Source organism: Leuciscus leuciscus (genome assembly GCF_965113295.1).
Source record: "Leuciscus leuciscus genome assembly, chromosome: 24".
Classification (NCBI taxonomy): Eukaryota; Metazoa; Chordata; class Actinopteri; order Cypriniformes; family Leuciscidae; genus Leuciscus; species Leuciscus leuciscus.
Genome location: NC_138723.1, coordinates 23,280,199 through 23,298,273, shown reverse-complemented (window position 1 = coordinate 23,298,273; position 18,075 = coordinate 23,280,199). Strand labels below are relative to the sequence as shown.

The window sequence follows — 18,075 nt, the reverse complement described above, 5'->3', positions numbered from 1 at the left end:
CCCGTGCCATCGTCACTCGTTGGCTTTAGGAAGACAGAGCATGGTTGGGCAATGTGCATTTAAGGAGGTATACTGTATATAGTAGTTGCTAGCATGTTTAGTATGTTTTTAGCATGCTTAGTACACAATAGGTATGTGGTTAGTACTGCATTACTGTGTTAACCAGTTCAGTTTCTGTTGGCAGTAGGTGGGGTTATATATCTGAATATTGCTTTGTAGATGTGTTCAGTGCAGGACTTTTATCAAGTATGTGAAGTTTGGGGCAGATTGGATATTGTATGTTTGAGTTACAGCAAATTCATATTTAATTGTAGTAATAGTATGGTTTAGTACTTATAGTGTTTACTAGTATGTTTTAGCATGTTTCTAGTATGTTGGTAGGATGTTAAGCACCTACTGGCATTTTTTTTATATGTTATTAGGAGTCCACAACAGTGTTTAACATGTCACTTCCTGTTGCCAGCAGGTGGCGCTTTGACTGTAACTGAATATGAGCATTGTCATGTGTTCAAGACAGAACGCTTATCAAAAGTGTGAAGTTTGGCGCAGATTGGACATTGCCTTCTTGAGTAACAACAACATCCTGTTTCATTATATTAGCATGCTTTAGCACTTAGCTTAGTATTGCTAGCATGTTTTAACATGTTTCTAGCATGTTTAGAAGTCAATGGTATTTTTAACATGTTGCTAGAACGGCATCAACGTGTTAAACATGACACTTCCTGTTACCAGTAGGTGGCGCTATTACTATAACTGAATATTCTCATGTAGATGTGTTCAGGCCATGACTCTTATCAAACGTGTGAAGTTTGGGGCAGACTGGACATTCCGTGCCTGTGTTACAGCAAATTCCTATTTAATTGCAGTATTAGCATGCTTTAGCACTAAGCTATGTGTTTGCTAGCATGTTTTAACATGTTTCTAGTATGTTGTTAGCATGTTTAGCACCTGCTGGAACTTTTTTATATGTTATTAGGAGTCCACAACAGTGTTTAACATGTCACTTCCTGTTGCCAGCAGGTGGCGCTATGACTGTAACTGAATATGAGCATGGTCATGTGTTCAGGACAGAACGCTTATCAAAAGAGTGAAGTTTGGCGCAGATTGGACATTGCCTTCTTGAGTAACAACAACATCCTGTTTCATTGAATTAACATGCTTTAGCACTTAGCTAAGTTTTGCTAGCATGTTTTAACATGTTTCTAGCATGTTTAGAAGTCAATGGCATTTTTAACATGTTGCTAGAACGGCATCAACGTGTTAAACATGACACTTCCTGTTACCAGTAGGTGGCGCTATTACTATAACTGAATATTCTCATGTAGATGTGTTCAGGCCATGACTCTTATCAAACGTGTGACTTTTGGGGCAGATTGGACATTCCGTGCCTGAGTTACAGCAAATTCCTATTTAATTGCAGTAATAGCATGCTTTAGCAATTAGCTAAGTGTTTGCTAGCATGTTTTAGCATGTGTCTAGTATGTTGTTAGCATGCTTAGCACTTGCTGGCACTTTTTTATATGTTATCAGGAGTTCACAACAGTGTTAAACATGTCACTTCCTGTTGCCAGCAGGTGGCGCTATGACTGTAACTGAATATGAGCATGGTCATGTGTTCAGGACAGAACGCTTATCAAACGTGTGAAGTTTGGCGCAGATTGGACATTCCATGCCTGAGTTTCAACAACTTCCTGTTTCATGGCGAAACATCGAAATTTGTCAGGCCGCCGAGGACCCGCCCTTCGACAAAAACTCAAGATCTTCGCAATTTAACGTCGCAAAGGCCTTAAGATTACACTCACCAAATTTGAAGATGATCAGATTAAAACTGTAGGAGGAGTTCGTTAAAGTACGAGGCATGAAAATGGCAAAAACTGCACAAAAATCTGAGAGGAAGTTGAAAATGGCTGACTTCCTGTTGTGTTTAGGGCTACGCTCCAAGAGACTTTTTTGTAGGTATTAGGTCCTTACATGTATGTACCGAATTTCGTAAACGTACGTGGAACATAGCGGGAGGCGCACTCCGTTGAACTTTTATAGGTGGCGCTATCGAGCCATTTTGCCCCGCCCAATTCTGAAACCTATATCAGATGTAAATTTTCGCCAGTTCTGACGCGTGTGCAAAGTTTCGTGAGTTTTCGAGCATGTTTAGGCCCTCAAAAATGTGATTAAATGCGGAGAAGAATAATAATAATAATAATAATAAACAGAGCAATTCCAAGAGGGTCCTCACACCATCGGTGCTCGGGCCCTAATAACCATGGGAACGTTCTGGTTATTTCTTTTTAAGGTTATTTAAAAATAACTAACTTACTCTGCAACATTCTGGGAACGTTATTTTATGGATGCAAAATAATAACCTAAAAATAACCATTAGGGAACGTTCTGTATAGTTATTTTTAGGTTATTTTAAAATAACTACCATGCAACATTCTGGATCGTTATTTTATGGTTGCAAAATAATAACCTAAAATAAACATTAGGGAACGTTCTGTAGTTATTTTTTTTTTTAGGTTATTTAAAAATAACTAGGCTACTCTGCAACGTTCTGGGAACGTTATTTTATGGATGCAAAATAATAACCTAAAAATAACCATTAGGGAACGTTCTGTATAGTTATTTTTAGGTTATTTTAAAATAACTACCATGCAACATTCTGGATCGTTATTTTATGGTTGCAAAATAATAACCTAAACATAACCATTAGGGAGCATTCTGTACAAGTTGTTTTTAGGTGGTTTTAGTGAGTTTAAGACTTTAGGCTAGAACTGAAAACCGCTGAGAATACACATACCATAATCTCTTCCCGCGTCATTTGCGGGCGGGTACATACTGTTCAAGGTGTTTCTTAGTGAACGGCGTTACAGAAACCGAATAATTTAAAATGTCCTACCTTGTTCGCCATTTTACAATATGTGTTGATTGAAATGTTTTTCACTTTCGCTTTTTATCTTACCGTAGCAGCCTTTGAACAGACATCATGAACGACAAGAAATCTGACTAGAACTGAGAACCATCATGAGAGACACGAGGTCAAAAAGACATGAGAAATTATATTTGTAAAGGCCGGATTTTTTTACTAAATGAAGAGTCTGCCACAGAAAAAGTCTGTCATCATTTACACGTTACAAAATGTTTTTAAAATGTCGGCGACGCTTTCCCACGCAATTATAGGCTATGAACTCGTGATTGCTATTGTTTCCCCTTTCGAATTCCACAGAAGAAATAGTCAAACAGGTTTGGAAGAAGCTGATAGTGAATAAATGACGCCAAAAGTTTCATTTTTGGGTGAACTATCTCTTTAAACTTGAATGCACCAAAACTAAAATGCATAAGTCTCACAGCATATTCTCCACATGTCTCTTATAAAGATTAGAAAGAAAGAAAATGACAACAAAAATGAAACAAAATACTGCAATGCATTATAAACTACATCTAAAGTGCTCAGGTTGAGTTTAGCCTTCCTGGAATTTACAATAGCTAAAAATATCTCAAAATTCATTCAAATAATGGCTGACAGACCAGACAAGTAAAATACTGACAAAGTTTAAGCTAAAACTGTAATATGCCCCTAAAAATGTTTCTGGACGGAATCATACACATAAATTCTCACAAGTCAACACTGAAATTGCCACTTTTCCCTTTAAAGTCTCTTTGCAGCTCTAGTAAAGCCTTGTGTGTTTGAAATTGCCCTAAAAAAACTGAAGAAGAAAGTGTGGGACCACATTAAATAATGGTCAGCTTGTCTTCATTAAAAAGTTCCTGAATGTCCACCTTGCACGTGATCGAATTTACACGGTGCATTCAATGGTCAACGTCAACGTCAATCTTAAAATGTGCTCACACCAGTGTGATCTCCACCTCTTCTCTCTTCTGCACCTGACCCTGCGCCTGCTGTTTGGGTGGAGGAGGAGCAGCTCGTACCTGCAGAAAACAAAAACACCCATCAGATTCCACATATAAGTGCCCATCACTGGCGTAGCTTTAGGAGTGCAGGTCTCACAGGTCTCAGGGTGCCTGACCCGCCCTCTCCTGGGGATCTGGGTGATGGGGTGTGGGCGTGGCCTGTGGAGGAGACCACACAGATCACTGGGATTCGGATATTTCCCAAGAGCATAAATCTAATAACAGAACAATGGCCTCAGCAGTGTTGCTTTAGTATCACTGATACTGTTATAGTGTCAAAGGTGTCAAGTAACGAAGAACAAATACTTCGTTACCTTCCTTAAGTATACATTTTGGGTATCTATACTTTACTGGAGTCATTCTTTTTCAGCTGACTTTTTACTTCTACTCCTAACATTTTCACGCAATTATCTGTACTTTCTACTCCTTACATTTAAAAAATAGCCTCGTTACACCCATTTCATTTCGGCTTGTTTTCATTCCGGCCTGTCATCGTTCAAAAAAAACATTGCCCTCACAGATTCCTGTAGCTAAGCTTGGATGTACATTTACATTCCAATAAAGGTTACTGATAACATGCCTCTGAAGTTTGACTTTTTGCACCATTACAATACTTATAGGCAACTAGTCATCTTATCTTCCGCTCCATGAAACACGTTAATGTTCAGCAGTACACATAGGCTATATGGTTCTTTAATGAATTTGCATTGTACTAAAATGCGTTCATTTTCAATGGGCATATATGCGACTGAAACAGGTAGCCTAGTGCATCCCAAATTTTTCAACATTAACATTTTAATATAACATTATAGTCATTATGGCCTTTAGAAAAAAGTTTTTTTGAGGAGGTGGGGTAGTGCACCATAGGCCCCTGTGGCGCGGCCTAAGCTTTTGTCCTTAATGGCATTTTTTTCCTTACATTACTTTTCCTTTTATACTTTAAGTAGTTTTGGAACCAGTACTTTTACACTTTAACTTGAGTAAAAAGCTTGAGTTGATACTTCAACTTCTACAGAAGTCTTTTTAAACCTTAGTATCTATACTTCTACCTGAGTAATGAAAGTGAATACTCTTGACACCTCTGTATAGTTTTTATGAATATTTTATTTTTATATTCCCCTTTTTAAAATTTTAGTAAAAGGTTTAGTAATTTGGATGTGTGATTTTGTCATTTTTATTAGATTTAGGTTTTTAAATATCTGTATAGTTATTACTGATTTTTATTTCAGTTTTAGTTACTTTAGTACATCAAATTAAACTAAAATGAAAATGAGAAATGTTGATTTGGCAACTAGCTGAAATAAAATAAGTTTAAGTTTTTATACTTTATTTTACGTCAGTTAATGTTTATTTTATTTCAAGAAACTATTTTTTTTAAATGATTTTAGTATAATAATAATAATAATCCTGGGTCTCAGTTTTGCTACTGTTAACTAAAACAAACTTCTTAGAAATGTTTTCGTTAGAAATAAAATAAAACATAAATATTAGAAGAAAAACTTTTTAAATTCAAATTTTCTAATAAAAAATGTGACCTTGGTAGCTAACTGAAATAAATAAAAGTTTGAGTACTAAATGACTAAAACAAAAAAAAAGAAAACTAGAAAAAAAATACAAAAGCACATAAATGACTAAAAAATAAACAAAAATTAAACAATATATTAATAACATAAATATACAAAAATATTAATTTATTAATAATATAAAAATACTATAATATTATAGTATAACAGTACTTATATAATATTATACTATAATATTATTTATATAATATTATATAAATAATACTAAAATAACACTGGTAGGCCTACTTACAAAAAGTTTTTTATTCAACATTTTTAAGATAGACAATCAGGTTGTGAGATTGAACGTCACTAAAACGTTAACAGTCATGTGTGAGGTTTACTATAAAGCTTTAGGGTCTGCCGTGGTGCTCTGTGTCTTACTGTGGCTCGAGATTTTGGGGGGTTCTGGGGTTTGACAGCCATTTAAAGGGAGTGTGCCGGTTAAAGATGGAAGTGAGATGGACTCTGGACTGCTAGGGGATGAAAACGCAGCGGGTGGACAAGCCGCTTGATCCAGAACTGACAGAGACACCTGGTGGTAAGAAACAGCTATTACAAAAAGAAATTCAACATGGGCTTACTATAAACATGAACAGAAACTTTTTCAATGAGGCCTGTGTTTCCCAGTAGTATTTGTATAAACCTGCACGTTCATGCTCTTGTGTGTTTGTGCACCCTCCGGTCCGCACAGATCCTCCACTAATACTGCGGGAAAGACGCCCACTGCGCCGTTGAACTCGCCCTCCCAGAACCCATCATCTTCCTGGTTGTGTTTGCTGAGAATGCAAATAACAGCTCCCTCGGGGAAGGACAACTCGTCCTCTGTCTGAGCCTCATAGGCATACAGAGCCCTGGCTAGATTTATGGCTGCGCAAAAGAGGAAGAGGGCAGAAAATGTTTGTTATTAGCAAGGTTTAATACTATACGTGTATAATATCAGATATAATGCTATAGCGGGTGGTCTCACCGCTGGCGGGACTGTTCGGGCTGCTCTGGGTGAGTGTCTCGATTTCTGGCTCTTGTTCTGCAGAAGTGCTGGAGGTGTGTGATTGGGCGTCAATGCTGGAGAGAGACTGGATCATGCTCAGTAGAGAGTTGGAGGTCGGAAGCTGTAGGTATTTCTCCGGCACGTATCCCACCTGCCCTGTTTGGTTCCTTGCCTAAAAAACAACAAAAAACGTGTCCAATAAATGCCAACATATTTATTAAAGCGGCATCTAGTTCAGGTGTTTACAAACTAAGGGATGCTAGGGATGCCTGTGGAAAATTTGAGACATACAAAAATAATAAACAATTTAGTTAACATAATTAAATTAAATCCAAATATGTACATAGTTTGTAAATATATTTATATAAAGAAAAAATGTAAATCTAAATATAATTTTAAAAATACCATTTAAAATAGTTTCAATATTTTACTAAGCAAATTCTCAAAACTGATGAAACTTTTATATACACTAATTATATATATATATATATATATATATATATATATATATATATTACACAATACTGTAAAAATGTTTAGAGTCAATAAGATTTTGTAATGTTTCTGAAAGAAGTCTCACAAAGGCTGCGATTATTTTATCAAAATACTGTAAAAACAGAAATATTGTTACATTTTAATTTCTATTTTAATACATTTTTAAATGTAATTTATTCCTGTGATGGCAAAGCTGTATTTTCAGCATCATTACTCCAGTCTTGTGTCACATGATCCTTCAGAAATCATTATAATATTCTGGTTTGCTGCTCAAGAAACATTTTATATTATTATCAATGTTAAAAAGCAGTGGAGCTTGAACGTTTATTAAAAGTTTATTTGAAATAAAAAATATTTGTGCAACATTATAAGTGTCTTTACTGTCACTTTTGATTAATTGAATGCGTCTTTACTGGATGGGTTAATAAAAAAAAAAAGATTGAAAGATATTGTATAATATTTATAATAATTTTGTAAATAATCAAATAAATAATATTTTTCCTCACACATTATAAATGGGTCTGTATATATGAAAATATATAATTAATAAATAAAAAATATATGCCTTTATATTTTAGGGAAGGGCAAGGCAAGGGAATCATATGTATTGAAAAATGTAAAAACCCCTGATGTAGTTGAGTGGGTGTGTGTGTACCTTGACCCAGTCCTCCATGTCTCCATCATCAATAAGCTCCAGTATTTCCTGTTCCTGGATGGTGAGCTCATCAGGCTGGGATGCCTGTGGAAGTAAAGCACAGGAAATGACATCACAAATGCATGAATGGAACCCTGAAATCCAGGTAAATGTCAGGCTAGACCAGGCAAGGTATGTACCTGATATGAGTACAGCACAGAGCAGGTGAGCGGGTAGTTCCTGTGAGTGCTGGAGGGACTGGAACTGCTGTCGTCCAACGTCTCTGTGTCCTCATCATCCTCTCTGTCTAAATCTACAGAGTGCTGAAGACATTTAAGAAGACATAATATGTTATAGGGGAATACGTGAATCGGGCTTTGACTGTGAGCGATTGAGACTTACAGAGAATGAAGCATCGTGGGCATTGAGGGCCGCCCATCTCTCGTTCTCCAGTTCCTCCAACACTTGGTTCATGGCACTCTTCAGCCAGACATCTACAGCTACACCCACGTCTCTGAGGAGGTTCAGACGCACCTCTGCCTTCTGTTTCACCGTCTACAGGAAGAGTGGACTCATTATCTACCAACTTCCTGTTCTATTACATATTGTTTATGCACAACTATTCCAACAACTCGTGATACAATAAATGGTACTGTTTCATACCATTGACCAAATGTGCAGCTTCTTTAAATAACCAAAATAACGAGTAGCGACCAGCAGAGGGAGTGTGACGCCATTGAGCCAATATTTTCTACGTTTCTCCCAGAGGTGACAGACAACTTATGATCTGGAGTTTAATACTGTACAAACACAGAAAAAAAACTCCTCACCTCTGATTTCCGAATGCATTCTCTTGCATCGTCCATTTTCAGTTCCAGCTCGTTGTTATTCTGGTCCTGTTGGTGCGACTCTTCATACTCCGACAGTGTCTAAAAAAAAAATCTGTACATTACTGTACATTGTTGCAATGTTGTAATGCCTAAATTCACTTGCAGCACTATTGATATTGTTTTTATTTTTTATTTATTGAAACAAAATTTAATTATTATTAAAAATTTAATTTAGTTTTTATTGTTTTAGTTTTTTTGTTTTAGACAAAACCATTTCTATATTATTATTTTATAATATTTGATTGAACATAGTTGTTATTTTTGACTTATTTAGACTAAATAGATTTTATATTATTTTTATTTACTTTATATTTTATTACATTTAGTTATTGTTTTATTTTTATTTAGACAAAATTTAGACAGATTTTAGATTAGATAATAGCATTATTAATTTAAATAAAATAATCGGCCATTTAGAAAAAATATTTTAGATTACATAACCTAATTAACTTTTATTAATTTTAATTAAACAATATTTTATTCGTTTGTATTTATTTTAATATTGGCCATTTAGACAAAATATTTTAGATTAGATGAATGAATAATTTACTTTATTTTCATAAAATATATTAATAATATTTTATATTTATTTAAATATCAGACACTTTTTAGTGCAACCCTAAATATATAAATGAAAAAGAAACAAATATATACATAAATTATAGAAATAAATAGAAAACTAGAAATAAATATATAATAAATATATTTATTTTTAATATCACAAATCACAATCATATTGTTTCAGTGACCCCTCACCCGCTGTGTGAGAATGATGTTCTTGTGTTCTCTGGCCACACGTGTGGCCCATTTCCGTGCTTCCTTATTCAGACTGTGTTCTTCAGCCGTGCCACTCTCCTTCAACAGTTCGCTGACCTGAAGAGAGAAAGAGAGAAAAAGAGAGAGTGTTTTCTGCACATAAAACCTTGATAACTTCTTAGTGCACGCGTTAAAGTCACAGCACAACTTGGAACAACATCAATCAGATGAACAAATCTTTGCTTCACGAGACTGTCTGTAAATTTTGACAGAATAAATGTTCAAGTGATGTAAGCTCTTGAAGAATGATCCTTCCAGATGCTGCTTTACAGAGCGAGCTGTTCCCCAGAAACGAAATATCACGACAGCTTCTTGACAAAATGCATGCATACGTGGATGGTACAGCATGCTACTCATATTTATAAAATCCACTGAATGGGATAAAACAATTTCTAAATCATTCCATTTTTTATGTAAATAAAATAAATGCATTTGTACTTATTTTAAATTTTTTTATTTTAGGAAGGGGGGAATGGGAGGTGTTTGTTAGGGGTGCAAGAGGTAGGGCAGGTTCACTTCTCAATGCCCTCTTTTCACAGACCATGCTGCTTCCTGCCTGCACTGACGCCCAGTTTTCCCTGATCTTTCCGCCCCACCAGCGCTCAGGGCTGCATCTCTAATGTTTTCTTTAGGAACAGACTAATGCTTGTTAGACTTGCAAACAAAAAGAGGGTTAGCGAACAAACGGACCACTATGCTGGGGTGATGAGGGGCGAGATGACGTGCGGGCAGCAGGGGGCGCTGTTGCACATCTGAAAAACAGCTGCGCAGTCATGGAGGAACACATTCGGCCTTCTTTTGAGCACTTTTCCTCTTTGTAATGTACAGTATTTCATTTATTTTGACTAACATTTAACAGTGTTATTAAACTATTAGTGTTTTTAATTATTAACTTTAAGTGAGTGTTAGATAAACATCGAAAAACATATCTTTCGCATATTATTTAGTTGAATGCAACTTACCGAATCATTTTCACAGGGCTGGTACTGGAAGGGGGCGGCTTTCTGAAACACAGGGTTGTCCTGAATGAAAATCTGTTGGTGGATATCCTGTGTCACCTACAGAGGGGCCAAACACACACACAGGGACAATTAAACTAATGTAAACCAATGTAGACTAAAGTCAAAATGTCACATTAACAAGAATAGCACAGTTAACAGAGGAACAACAGACCAGAACAGGTAATTCATGATCAGTATGTGTGTGTGTGTGTGTGTGTGTGTGTGTGTGTGTGTGTGTGTGTGTGTGTGTGTGTGTGTGTGTGTGTGTGTGTGTGTGTGTGTGTGTGTGTGTGTGTGTGTGTGTGTGTGTGTGTGTGTGTGTGTGTGTTGCTGTAACCTGATGCTAGATAGAGACATTAAACCTGACTCTCAAAACTGAATGGAAACACTGTGAGAATCATCGAATTACAACAACACAAGACCACAAAAGACCTAATGACACATACCGAAGGCAGTCACACTGTTGAACATGAGCTGATTTTCTTCAAATTACACATTTATAATAATGAACAATCATTTTGTATTTCTAATCTCAACATTTGTAATGTTCTACCCAGTTACAGCCAACTTGAAACATCAATAAAATCTTTTTAAAAAGCCATTTCATTCTAACATAACATAAAAATATAATTCCTTAACCACTGCAAACTCTGTAAAGCAGGTACATTTTTCTCTTTAAGGTCAGCATTAAATGCTTGAGCTGGGATTTGATCCAATAACCCTCCAGCACCAGATCATATTACCTGCTCTACATTCGGCCACTGTGGTTCATGTGTGCTTTTCAGTACCAGTATATGCTCAAATGTGTGTGTGTGTGTGTGTAACTCACCCCACTGGATGTCTCCAGCAGGCACTGGAAAGTGTCCTGAATGCTTTGAGACGTCTCAAGCTCCATCTGACACAGTGAAATGAGAAAACTCTGTACGTGGTCGCAGAAACTGCCATCTAGAACCTGGACTCAAAAACAAGGAACAATAGTTTTACTTTCAGCTGAATTTTAGGTTGTGTATATATATAGCGAATATTTATATAGCGAATTATAAGAATTATAAAATTCAACCCGCCAAAGTGGCTAGTAGGAGTGACTGCGTTACATGCCACTGCTGAAATCCACCTGCATTCGGCAGGTTATAAAGCCATATATATATATAAATAAAAAAACACACAAAAGATTATGCTAAATAAAAAATGAATAGGCCAAAAACTGATGAAAACATCCATCCTCACCGTGATACAGCTGATCAGATCTGTCTCATAATAGCGGTCCTGATGAGCGTTAGTGGCTGACAGTGTGAGCAAGTAATCATTCCTTGCTTGCGTGGCTTTGCACTTCCATTCGTTCTTCTTTGCTTTCAGCTGAAATCAACAGGAAATGTTCATATGTACACTTGACTCTCAGTCACCGTGATTTATTAGGACATTTTACAACATAACTTTAATTGAGTGTTAGATGATGGCAAATGTAATCCATATGTAAAAATAGGACAAAAGAGCATGCACTATTAAATATCCAGTATAGACCACTAACCAGTATGGGACTGATATACTGTGCTAATTACCTTCACACTCGCCCTCTTCAAACTGGAGCGTGACTGAAACAGGCTGAGCTTTGACCTTGTGTTGCATGAGCCAACAGGAAGAAGGGAAAACACCAGAGGAAAAGAAGCGAGGGTGAGGAAAAACAGCAAAAAATGTTGATTCTTCATTTAAAACCAAAAACAATGATAACCCTATGCCCGGTTCTGTAGACAGCTGATGTCTCTTCCTTCACATGTGACAGGTCAGCGAACGTACTTGGCCTCCATATCAGCTTTCTCTCTCACAGTCTGCGCTGTTTGTTCCGCCTCCTGGTAGGCCTTCCTGCTCTTTTCCAGGTCTCTGATGGTGACCTGCAGATCGGCCTGAGCTCTCGCCAGATGTTCGCAGCACTGAGAGGACAGATGAATAAACACTTTCAAAAACTGCCACTCTGATGCTTTAGTTCAGTGTCTCTGTAAATGTGTTCACCCTCTTCAGCTGCAGGTCCTTCTGCGCTCTGAACGTCTTCACAGGATCTGAGATCTGGCTCCTATAGTTCTCACATCCGTTGATACGAGACTGGCTCACTTTCGTCACACCCTCCAAGTAAGACCTCCATACGGCCCAAACATTTCTGTACGCATATTCACAGACATCTGTTTAATGATGAAGACAAATGGACAATGCAATTGACAATCAATCTGATTGAAAAGATCTCTCCTTTTACCTGGAGTCTCTCAGCTCCTCTGATGGGGCTCCATTCCACTCTCGCTTCAAGTACTGCGAGGCAAGCTTTTGCAGAGCCTACAAGGTCAAGTAACATTTATTTATATAGCGCTTTATGCAATACTGATTCTTTCAAGGCAGCTTCACAGTAGTGGACAAGAAAATAACAGTATTAATGTTGCAAAGTTCTTCAATTATGAACAAATACAATTTCAGCAGTAAAGCACCTCTAAAAAAGACAACAGTGTAATTTTTTTAATCACAGGTTAGTTCAGTGTTGATTCAATTTAGTTCAATGACAGTGTCAATGTTACAAAGTTCATTAGTCATGAAGCGAACTCAATTCAACTAAAAAGCCACTCTACAGAAGATAATAGTATAATTATTCAGATCAAGTCAGTTCAGTGTTGATTCAGTTTTTAGTTCAATGATAGTTCAAAGTTCATCAAATTATGAAACAAGCATAAAGTCGGCATGAAATAGAAGTTGCGATAGTCTTTTCTTTCCTATTGTGACGTATATCCGAGTGAAACGGCTTCTCGAACAAGAAAAGATGTAGGGCGGGACTTTATTTAGTCCGTCGGGAATTGATTGGATGGTTATGGTTTTCTATTGCTGTGATGTCATGTGAGTAACAGGTTGTCCCTGTTTGATTCAACTATAAAGCAAATCTAAAAAAGACAACTGACATTGTTTAGCTCAATTTAGTTCAAGTTTTGTTCTCAGTGTAGTGTCAGTGCAGTCAAGTTGATAAAATTACTGAATATTAAAGGGGTAGTTCACCGAAAAATGTACATTTTGTCATCATTTACTCACCCTCAAGTTGTTCCAAACCTGAATGTAATGACAAAATCATTACATGATGACAAAATGACAAAATTTTCATTTTTGGGTGAACTATTCCTTTAAGTGCCTTTTAAACAAACAAAAAAACTACACTTTAACATAATTTTATTAAATGTTTATGACAGTTTAGATTCTGAACCTCTAAATAGCATTTTAAAAACTCAACTTCAAGAGTCACCACAAAATAAAACAGGAGAAATATTAATTTATCCTGTCACTCCAGATCAGTGCAAATGTGGAAAACATGGAGGACAATCTGTAAAAGCAAAACTGTCTGCTTGATACTTAAATGCCAGACAGCCGTACAAATTGTGCCCATGTGTAGGTTTACAAGTGAGTGAATAACTGGCTGCTTGTGAAACAGAAGAAAGGAGAAATTACCACTCACTTTCCATCCTCAAGTCAAGCGAATGTCACTGTATTGGATTGATCACCAAAAGTAACAAAAACATGGCAAAATATCAAGGTTTTTAAAAAAAGTTAGTATTTGTCTACCAAAGGTCCTTTCATTACTTCACCACTATTGATGATAATTCCAACAGAATATGGCTAAACTTCAACAAACTGAAATGACTGAACCATAACAAGTTCTATGAAGGCCAGAGAGTGACCAGCATCCCCTCAAAACACAGAGGATTTGCTTCCTGGCCCTCAGACCACAAGCTGGCATTGTCAACCTAATCCTATGAGCTGCCAGCTCTGATGAGTCCACTCAGGAAGAGACCCTGAGGAAGAGAGAGATCCCTGTGTTCATGAGCCAATCAGCACGCAGCAGCCCTGCAGGTGCACAAGCTTCAGAACCAACAGTAAAGAATCTCTCACGCACACGCACACACACGCGCACACACACACACTCACACGCGCGCACACACACACACACACACACACACACACACACACACACACACACACACACACACACACACACACACACACACACACACACACACACACACACACACACACACACACACACACGCGCGCGCGCACAGAGCGTCATTCAGACAGCTGGGCTCCCATTCACCAAGTGATCACACAGATCTTATAGTATCATGATGAAGATGATCAACATGTCAGGCTGTAAATATAAACACTTTGTGAGTAAATCTGTTTATGCACTATACACTACAGTTTAAAAGTTTAAAAGAAAGATCTCCCTTATGCTGACTAAGACTGCATTTATTTGATAAAAATTTGGTAAAAACTGTGAAATAGTATTAAAATTTAAAATAACTTAGGCTATGTATTTGCATATATTTTCAGCATCATTACTCCTGTCTTCAGTGTCATATGATCCTTCAGAAATTATTCTAATATGATGATTTGGTGCTCAAGAAACATTTATTATAATGATCAATGTTGAAAACAGATATGCTGTTTAATATTTATTGTGGAAACAGTGATTTTTTCACTGTTTCACTGTTTTTCACTTTTTTTAAGGATTCTATGATAAATAGAAAGTTCAAATGAAAAACTTTTATTTGAAATAGAAATCTTTTTTAACATTATAAATGTATTTATTGTCACTTTCAATCAATTTAATACTTCCTTGGTGAAATAAACTGTTAAAATATTACTGACCCCGAACTTGTGAATTGTAGTGTAAGTTGTATAATTTGTATATAGGAAGTCAAAACTTGTTTTAACTTAAATTTTGTGGTTTAAGGGAGTAAAAGGAAAAAATAACATCCTGATGTACATCCCAAATATATGAAATCATACTCATAGGGCCCTATTTTAACGATCTAAGCGCATGGTCTAAAGCGCACGGTGCAAGTGTACTTAGGGCGTGTCCGAATCCAATTTTGCTAGTTTAACGACGGGAAAATGGTCGGCGCACCCGGCGCATGGTCTAAAAGGGTTGTCTCTATTCTCTTAATGAGTAATGGGTGTGTTTTGGGCGAAACGTGCAAAACCAATCAGAGTCTCATCTCCCATTCCCTTTCAATGGCAGTTGCGGTCACGCCATGGCGGATTCGCTATTTACATGACGGAATTTGCAAGTGGAAAGACTGAACGCGTCTCCAGAGAGGAAACGGATCTGCTAGTACGCAAGGTTAAAGCGCGCAAGCAGACAATCTACGGGACAAGCCGGATTCCACCATATCTTTATGCACACGATAATAATCTTTTACATAGTAGTCCTTTTATTTTTAATATTTGGCATGTTTGTGTGCTGCTGTGTAATAACCCTGTGTGCTTAATAAGCAGTGTATGCGCGTTGTGCACCCGCCTATAGGCGTACATTACTAACGCGCCCTTTAAATAACAAAAAAAATATATTGCGCCATTGACTTTAGACCAGGTTTCAGTTGGTCAATGGCGCAGTCTATTTCAGTTGCCTCAAAATATCAACATGCCAGCAATGCGCCTGAACACACCTCGTTTCAGACCAGCATGTCCATGGGCGCACAGATGGGCCCACATGCATTTGCTATTTAAACGTGGCGCAGGGCGTGAAAATGATAACTGCGTCAGGCTGAAACTAGCAAAAAACACTCGCCTGGCGCTACATTGCGCCGGGTGTATGATAGGGCCCATAAAGTGAGATAATGTTGAGATCAGCAGAAATCAGAGATCACAATGCAGTGTCCCATAACTGATGTCATGTAGATCTTCTCAGCAATGTAACAGAAAGAGACAACAAAAGCAGATTTGAACCAGAACGCAACTGGTAAAAACACAACCACCTGCAAATCGTTAACAACCACAGTTTTTTCCACTGAGTCACGAAATGTGCTTCTCTACAAAAACAAATGCACACATAAAACATTAGTGCTTGTTTACATCAGAGGCAGACACATTTTTTTATTATTCTGACCAAAAAATCTTAGCTGAATGAGATTTTATAATATGTTTTTTTTTTTAAGAACACAAATCACCATACATTATCAAAACTAAATGCAATGTAAATTATGAACTCATGTAGTCTAATTAAACATGGTGGCCACCACTCACCTGTGAGTAATCTTTTTCTATTAGTGCTTTCTTCTGGCTGTAAGTCCTGAGGATGACACAAACACACACACACACACACACACACACACACACACACACACACACACACACACACACACACACACACACACACACACACACACACACACACACACACACACACACACACACACACACACACAGTCAAACAGTTCAGCTCTAACATACCAACAAATAGACAGAAAATAGATTGATAGACATTTACATAGCAATGTAAAAGGTTAATCAAAGGCGAATGACCTCAGATCCTCAAGGAAGTCCAAGTCTGTCTGGTGTTTGAGCTGGAGTCTGTTCAGCTGCTCAGTGTGAGTGTGTTTCACCTCTTGTGTGACTTTTACCTGCAACACACACAATGACAACCTCTGGAGAAGCAACTCTGACACCGATCACACCAATGTGTCTGGCATCCTCGACAGCGTAAACAAAAACATCATGTGTTTCTTTCTATCTGTCTATCTATCTATCTATCTATCTATCTATCTATCTATCTATCTATCTATCTATCTATCAATTATCTGTCTGTCTATCTGTCTGTCTATCTATCTATCTATCTATCTATCATCTGTCTGTCTGTAAGTCTACTATATATCTGTCTGTCTGTCTATCAATCTATCTGTATGTCTATCTATCTATTCATTATCTGTCTGTCTGTCTGTCTGTCTGTCTGTCTGTCTATCTATCTGTCAATCTATCTATCTATTTATTATCTGTCTATCTATCTATCTGTCTATCTTTCTATCTATCTATTTATTATATATCTATCTATCGTCTGTCTGTCTGTCTGTCTGTCAGTCAATCAATCAATCAATCAATCAATCAATCAATCAATCTATCTATCTATCTATCTATCTATCTATCTATCTATCTATCTATCTATCTATCTATCTATCTATCTATCTATCTATCTATCTATCTGTCTGTCTGTCTGTCTTTCCATCTATCCATCAATCTATGTATCTGCTATTTTGTTCATTAATACGGACATGACAACAACAAATCTTATCAATTAAAGAACAGTTCGACTCACCTTTCTTGGAGGAGGTTGCATGTCTGGATCTGGATCTACAGGACAAAACTGTTGGAAATTCACCCTCGAAAACCAAACACATCTGCGGGACGGGGCAATGCAGTGCCGAATATTCTATTTAAATGGCAGAAAGAAAGAAAAATGAGCAGTGAAATGCTTCTAGACCCCTCCGTTGAACCGCTCACATAAAAACACAGCTGAGAAATGAAGTAAACTCTTGTGAGAACTTCAGTCAGTGGAGCAGAAGGAAGAAGAACAGCGGCCTCCAGTGACCGAACATAATAATAAAACATGTTATCAAGGCGTTCATGAAAAACAATCATATTTATGTATGTGTGTATGTACTGTTGTGCGTTTATGAATGTGTGTTGTTGATATAGGCTATGTTTCCGTTAGAATATGAGGCTGTGTTGATAAATGTGTATCTTTCCAGATGTGGACAGGTTTACAGACTCTTTCTGTGCCGCTCTCATTCTACATAACGTTATAATTGAAAATTAGCATGGCTGGTAGTGTTTACTAGAGATTGAGGGTCATTCCTAAATTAATAAAAAATGTCATGCAATGATGACTAAGTAGCCTATTTCACAGCTTCATTGATGAATTTGTTTATAGGTCAGTTGTTTAGATGGTTTAAAAACAGATAATTGGCTTGATATGACTACT

At 37.0% G+C, this 18,075-nt stretch overlaps 1 protein-coding gene across 2 annotated transcripts; it reads right to left on the bottom strand.

The window, feature by feature from the left end:
• Positions 1-3,051: 3,051 nt before the first annotated feature.
• LOC309488679 (F-BAR and double SH3 domains protein 2) lies at positions 3,052-17,621 on the bottom strand. Of its 2 annotated transcripts, XM_082156990.1 has the most exons (20): positions 17,410-17,621; positions 16,623-16,720; positions 16,344-16,389; positions 12,541-12,617; positions 12,303-12,447; positions 12,090-12,223; positions 11,855-11,909; positions 11,523-11,651; positions 11,125-11,247; positions 10,257-10,352; positions 9,235-9,351; positions 8,419-8,517; positions 7,991-8,143; positions 7,789-7,911; positions 7,610-7,693; positions 6,439-6,631; positions 6,115-6,338; positions 5,853-6,003; positions 4,004-4,065; positions 3,052-3,924 (listed from the first exon to the last, which is right to left on the bottom strand). In XM_082156990.1, the coding sequence occupies exons 1-20, from the start codon at positions 17,428-17,430 to the stop codon at positions 3,841-3,843; spliced, it is 2,214 nt and encodes a 737-aa protein (XP_082013116.1). In that variant the 5' UTR covers positions 17,431-17,621; the 3' UTR covers positions 3,052-3,840. The 2 variants fall into 2 exon arrangements, with proteins under 2 accessions (XP_082013116.1, XP_082013117.1); XM_082156991.1 differs by lacking the exon at positions 4,004-4,065.
• Positions 17,622-18,075: the final 454 nt, after the last annotated feature.

What these genes read in the sequence shown, in the direction of transcription:
- LOC309488679 (XM_082156990.1), bottom strand. Translation starts at nt 17,430, where the DNA reads ATGCAACCTCCTCCAAGAAAG. An exon ending in TGCTGGAGACATCCAGTGGG is followed by an intron (nt 10,353 to 11,124) that starts GTGAGTTACACA and finishes GCCCCTCTGTAG; the next exon opens with GTGACACAGGATATCCACCA. An exon ending in GGTCAGGCACCCTGAGACCT is followed by an intron (nt 3,925 to 4,003) that starts GTGAGACCTGCA and finishes TGTTTTCTGCAG; the next exon opens with GTACGAGCTGCTCCTCCTCC.